This window comes from Clupea harengus, chromosome 2, assembly GCF_900700415.2.
Source record: "Clupea harengus chromosome 2, Ch_v2.0.2, whole genome shotgun sequence".
NCBI classification, from domain to species: domain Eukaryota; kingdom Metazoa; phylum Chordata; class Actinopteri; order Clupeiformes; family Clupeidae; genus Clupea; species Clupea harengus.
In genome coordinates, this window is record NC_045153.1 from 8,850,879 (window position 1) to 8,857,988 (window position 7,110).

Below are 7,110 nucleotides of genomic sequence, written 5' to 3' on the forward strand. Positions count from 1 at the left end.
ACGCAGCACAAGATTCAGAGCTGACAGATGTGAAGACCAGACTGACTGCCAGTGAGACTAAAGTGGAGACACTCAAGATGGAACAAGCAGCACAAGAGGCAGAACTGACAGATGTGAAGACCAGACTGGCAGCCACTGAGACTGAAGTGGTGAATCTGAGGAAGGAAGCTGCAGCACAGACAGCTGATCTGAGGTCAGTTACTGAGAGACTGGCAGCCACTGAGACTGACATGGAGGCTGTGAAGAATGGCACTGCAGCACAACACACAGACCTGACCACTATGAAGACTGAAGTGATGAACCTGAACAAGGAACAAGCAGCACAAGAGGCAGAACTGGTAGTGCTGAAGACAAGGATGGACACTGGTGAAGTGCAAGTGGAGACCAGATTGTCTGCTAGTGAGACTGAGGTGGAGAAACTCAAGATGGAAGACGCAGCACAAGATTCAGAGCTGACAGATGTGAAGACCAGACTGACTGCAAGTGAAACTGAAGTAGTGAATCTGAGGAAGGAAGATGCAGCACAGACAGCTGATCTGAAGTCAGTTACTGAGAGACTGGGAGCCACTGAGAATGACATGGAGGCTGTGAAGAATGGCACTGCAGCACAACACACAGACCTGACCACTATGAAGACTGAAGTGATGAACCTGAAGATGGAACTGTCTGCCAGTGAGACTGAGGTGAGAACGTGTCAGTCTACAAATTAATTTTTTTATTATATTGCTGATGTCCTCAAACAGTATGCAGGAAGTGAAATGATACTAATGGGAGATTTTAATCTAAACTGGCTTGATAAAGCATGTAGGGAAAAGCTCAAGGACATTATCAAAATGTTCCAGATGACACAAATGTTAAGTAAACCCACAAGATTAACAAAATCTTCTCAAAAACTACTAGACCTCATATTTACAAATAAACCAGACAGGATCACTAAAACTTACAACCTGATCACCGGTCTGTCAGATCACAATCTTATGCTGGCCGCTAGAAAGCTGACCAAATCACGTTTTCAGAATCAACACACAACGAAAAACAATCCCAATGTATCTTTCATCCCAAAGAAAGACTTGGCACTCATTGAAAAAGAAATAAAGGAAACAAGATGGACTGACATTTCTGATAACAAATCCTGTGAACAAGCTAGTAACAATCTAATGATGGCTTATAAGGCTATTGTATTGAGATATACAAAAACATGGTCTAAGAAACAAAACACAAAACACAACCTACCTTGGACATAATGAAAAAGAGAGATGCTGCTCTAAAAAAGTTTTTAAAGTCAAGATTTAGTACTGATCATCTGATTTTTAAAAGTTTAAGAAACAGGGTAACACAGCAACTTAGAAAAGCTAGGGCAACTTTTTGTCTGGATCTCATCAGGGATGCCAAAGGGAACAGTACAAAATTATGGAATAGCATTGATAAATTACTTGATAAGGAAAAGAACACACACAAGAGCATTCAGCTCAGAGTAAATGGCTCTATCCTAAATGATAGCCATGCTGTTGCCGCTAACTTTAATGATTCTTTTTTTTAATTCTGTGCAGCAACTCAGTCAGACGTTTCCGGCAATAGACCCTTCGCAACCAGTTACTTGTGAAGGGCCTGTATCTGACCTGAGCACAATAAATGAGGCAAAAGTTGATACAATTCTATCGAACTTGTCAAACAGCAAGGCCAAGGATATACACTGCCTGGACACTGCATTTTTAAAGCTACATAAAGAGTCTGTCATTTCACCAGTAACTACAATAATAAACAAATCTATAAATGAAGGCATCTTTCCCAGTTCTTTTAAAACAGCTATAGTAACTCCATAAATCTGGTGATGCTCAGGAGGTCAGTAACAATGCCCCATTAGTATACTCCCAGCAGCCTCAAAGGTCATGGAAAAGGCAGTGGCGGAACAACTCATTGCCCATCTTGATTCCAAGGCACTTTTACATCCTTTGCAGTTTGGATTCAAGAAAAAACATTCCACTGACACGGCCTGCTGCTACCTCCTTAAGGACATTAAAACCAACTTAGACCAAGGAGGAGTGGTTGGTGCAGTCTTTCTAGACCTGCGCAAGGCCTTTGATACTGTCAATCATAACAAACTGCTTCACAATCTTGGTAATTATAATCTTTCATCACACACCCAAAACTGGATCAGGTCATACCTTAGTGGCCGTCACCAGTGTGTGCGTGTAAACAATACACTTTCCCCATTTAAAGCATGCACACTAGGGATGGGCATAATTAATCGACAATCGATTAATTGATCATTAAGAATTTCGTTGAGGACATTATTTTTTCATCACTAAAACAAATGCATGTTCTGTTGCGTAGTGTGAGTCTTGAAGGAATGCATGGGATTTCGCTATGTGGCAGCAATTAAACATTTTACCACACGAGGGCAATGTTTGAAAAAAACGCCACAGGCCTACTCAGTTACCTACGAGTTTCTGTAGTAAACATGAAGAGGTCACGGCAAAGTGTAGCGTGGGACCATTTTGATTTAAAAAATGATTTAGTTCACTGCCAACACTGCGAAGCTGTGTATAAGTACAACTCGGCCACAACTCAAATGAGCTACCACTTGAACAACGTACATCCGACCCTGGTTAGTGGCGGTGCATCCTGCTCTCAGTCTCAACCTAGCATCAACTCGGTGTTAGCACGGAGGAGCTGCGATGCACAACGAGCAGGGTAGGCTAGCATTGTTAGGTAGGCTAATCTCTCTCACCCTCGACTTTCTTTCTCGACTCTGTGCCTTTTTTGATAGTTTGGGCTGTCAATAGATTAAAAAAATTAACTAATTAATCTCACATTTTGAAATTAATTAATCTAGATTAATCGCGATCTGATAACCAACATAACTACGACATTCAAGAGAGCTCGAGGATGTTATGCACGCGAGTTTAGCCTAGTTGTCAAGGTAACGAGCTGTCAGAATGTTGGAGTTCGTTGGAAATCTCCCTACATTGGTCAGACATTCTGCAACTTTACCCGATCCGACTGAACATGTTGAACTCTTCCGACAGTACCCGACAATGACCAAATGCTGGCGCACACTGACCCAACTGTTGGTGTTTGTTGGAGAATGTTGGCGTTTGTCGGGGCAGTGTGCAAGCTGCTTTAAACAGAAACTTTCCGCCCAACAATCCCTCAGCTCTCTCCATCTTCAACTACCGTACCGTCTCGGTCTCTCCAATCTAACTGACTGCAGGCAGGCGGAGGTTTCGTGTCAGGGGTCAACGCACACCGGAAGTAAACAAAGTTGCATTAACTGCGTTAAAATATTTTATCTCAATCTCGGCCACAATAATCTCATAGATTAACGCGTTAACTTTGACAGCCCTATTTTTTGTATTATTATTTTGGAGAGAAAAAAAAACCGAGGGTCAGTTGTGTTTATGAGCACCGGTTTCTAGCTGTCGGCTCCGCTGCTTAAGAGTACAGCAGCACATATTTTCAAGTGTAACCATTGAACGGATCCCGTTAAACTGGCACAAGAGTTGTCCATCTTGTAAGTTTAACTGCCACAAGAGTTGTTCATCTTGTAATAAAGATCTCAATGAGGAAAAACGCTGTGTTTTTTCTCCTTTCACTGCATTTTAATATAGCCTATAAATAGTGAATTTTAATATAAAAATATTAATGATTAATCAAAAATCGATCGTTAATTCTCCCGACGATCGATTAAGACAATTTAATCGAATGCCCATCCCTAATGCACACTGGGTGTACCACAAGGATCAATCTTGGGGCCATTACTTTTTAGCATATATATAAATGACCTGCCTTCCATGTGTGATGATGTCGGCATAATAATGTATGCCAACGACACTGTCATATATACTCATGGTAAGAGCGCTACAGAGGTTGCCAAGAAATGCAAAAGGTTGCTCTCTGGTTACAAAACTCATGCCTCACCTTAAACCTAGAAAAAACTGTAACCATGTTTTTCACCAACAGGCACATACTGAAGGATTGCCCCAATGTCTCAGTAAATGGGCGAACAATTGATAATGTGGATATATTCAAGTACTTGGGTGTTACCCTTGACCCAACTCTTAGCTTTAAAAAACATGTTAAAAAAACTGAGAAACACACTGAACTTTAACCTAGCTAACTTCAGATACATAGGGAATTCACTCACAGTCGAGGCTTCTAGTATGTATCTGAATGCTATGATTATACCACATCTTTTATATTGTATTACAAGCTGGTCTCAGTCAATTAAAACAGTTCGAAAACCACTTGAATCCTTATACAAAAGTGCCCTCAAAATCCATGATAAAAAGCCACGTCGCTACCATCACTGTCAGATCAAGCACTCAAATGTCTGCTTACTTTTTAAAAGTGTAGCTCCCCCCTTGAAAAAATATGTCAACAGTCAACACGAACAACAAGATCTGTAACAAGGGGTGAGTGTAGTGTACCCCAAAACTGTATTTGGGAAGTCATCCTTTTTCTGTATTGCCATGACTCAATGGAATACTCTGCCAACAGACATTATTTCATGTAGAAGTCCCCACACCTTCTTACATCTTGCCAAGCGTTGGCTACTGTCAGGACAGGAGTGTACACATTTATGAATTGTGTTTGTGTGTGTGTGTGTGTGTGTTGGGGAGCAGCCTAGCTTTAAATCTTGTCATGTTGAATCTGCTTCCATGTTCTTTGTTCTGTAATTTTACTTGTTATTATTATGTTTTTATGTACTATTCCATCAACCTGCCCAGGGACTACAGGTGGAAAATAGCAATCTGCTAGAACCTGGCACAATGCATATTCTTTTGTTTGTTCAAGATTAATGTTTTATTGTGCACTGTCCCTGTCTTGAAAAATAAATTACAATTACAATTAGGTGGAGAAACTCAAGATGGAACAAGCAGCACAAGAGGCAGAACTGACATCAGTGAAGAACAGACTGGCAGCCACTGAGACTGAAGTGGTGAATCTGAGGAAGGAAGATGCAGCACAGACAGCTGATCTGAGGTCAGTTACTGAGAGACTGGCATCTACTGAGACTGACATGGAGGCTGTGAAGAATGGCACTGCAGCACAACACACAGACCTGACCACTATGAAGACTGAAATGATGAACCTGAACAAGGAACAAGCAGCACAAGAGGCAGAACTGACAGATGTGAAGACCAGACTGACTGCCAGTGAGACTGAGGTGGAGAAACTCAAGATGGAAGACGCAGCACAAGATTCAGAGCTGACAGATGTGAAGACCAGACTGACTGCAAGTGAAACTGAAGTGGTGAATCTGAAGAAGGAAGCTGCAGCACAGACAGCTGATCTGAGGTCAGTTGCTGAGAGAGTGGCAGTCACTGAGACTGACATGGAGCACGTGCAGAAAGACACTGCAGCACAACACACAGACCTGACCACTACGAAGATGGAAGTGCTGCACCTAAAGATTGAACAAGCAGCACAAGATTCAGAGCTGACAGATGTGAAAACCAGACTGTCTGCCAGTGAGACTGAAGTGGTGAATCTGAGGAAGGAAGCTGCAGCACAGACAGCTGATCTGAGGTCAGTGACTGAGAGACTGGTAGCCACTGAGACTGACATGGAGAACGTGAAGAAAGACACTGCAGCACAACACACAGAGCTGACCACTATGAAGACTGAAGTGATGGACCTGATCAAAGAACAAGCCGAACAAGAGGCAGAGCTGGAAGTCCTGAAGAGAAGGATGGAGACTGGTGAAGCCCAAGTGGAGACCAGACTGTCTGCCAGTGAGACTGAGGTGGAGAAACTCAAGATGGAACAAGCAGTACAAGAGGCAGAGCTGACAGCAGTGAAGAACAGACTGGCAGCCACTGAGACTGAAGTAGTGAATCTGGAGAAAGAGATTACAGAGAAACCCAAGGTGGCATTCTCAGCAGGTCTGACTAACTCAGGATACATAGAGGCTAGGAATACTGATCTGAACTTGGTCTTCACTAAAATCATCACCAATTTTGGACAGGCCTACAGCAACAAGAACGGCTTCTTCACAGCTCCAGTAAAAGGAGTCTACTACTTCAGATTTATAGTCATGGATGAACTAGACAAAAGCTGGATAACTATCAAGATGTTTAAGAATGGAGAGCAAGTCATGTGGTTGGGAGAGTATGATAGTGATGGACAGCGATCCTATCTCTCCAGTGGTGTGACTCTGCAGCTGGAGGTGGGAGATGTAGTTAACATGCGACTCCCTGCAGGTTTCAGGCTCTTTGATGATTCTAATAACCACAGCACCTTCAGTGGCTTCCTGCTCTTTACTCTTTGAAGGGAACACACTGCTCAACTGCTCATGTTGTCAAATGATAAATAATATGCTTCATGATCATGCTCAAATAAAGCACTTCTAAAATGTAATCCTTCTGTGTCATCATTGGAAATATTGAGCAATGCTTTATCAACACAGATTCATATATATGGAGTTTTTGTTTTTAATCAGGAGTGTGGATTTTCAATTTGAGACGTTATTTGTTCATTTTCTTTTTTCTTTTGTGTAACTTCTGCTCACCAATTTGTCTCTCTCTCTCTCCTTTCAAAAATGATGGTAAGTAATGGTGAATAATGTGCTGAACAAACTTGAGCAAATCAACCATTTTGAAACTGAAATCACTGGAAATACTGGAAATACATCATTGAATCAATAATATAGTGAGGTCACATGTGTAACTAGGGTTAGACAGCTGGAGGACTGGAAGGAGCAATTCTCTGAATTTGACAAAAGTGTTTTGGATTAGAGTCGCGGACTGCACCTTTAAATCCATGTCCTCCATAGCCACTGTTGGTGGTCATCACTGTTCTCTCTGCAGTTCACTCTTCATTTGTTGTCAGACTTCAGTAATTTCCACTTTGTGTAATGCACTTTAATTCAGCAGTATAAATACAATTGTTGTACAGTATTATGCTGCACTAAAATAGTATTATGCTGCACTAAAATAGTATTATGCTAACAATCTACTTCTTCCAAATGAGCAGGGCATTGTGTGAGGCTGTCATGCAGGTACAGGGAGAATGGGAAGGTTCAACAAAATATACTTAGAATGGATTCGTCACACACACAGACCAACAACTGTTTCCACCACAGGTTGTCATGGACTCCAAACACAC

The 7,110-nt window shown here is 41.8% G+C and overlaps 1 protein-coding gene across 1 annotated transcript; it reads left to right on the forward strand.

Annotated features, from left to right (window-relative positions):
* Positions 1-230: 230 nt before the first annotated feature.
* LOC122133327 (kinesin-like protein KIF7) lies at positions 231-6,222 on the forward strand. Its single transcript, XM_042709297.1, has 3 exons — positions 231-683; positions 5,171-5,776; positions 6,214-6,222. Exons 1-3 carry the CDS (start codon positions 231-233, stop codon positions 6,220-6,222), a joined length of 1,068 nt encoding a protein of 355 aa, XP_042565231.1.
* The last annotated feature ends 888 nt before the right edge of the window (positions 6,223-7,110 follow it).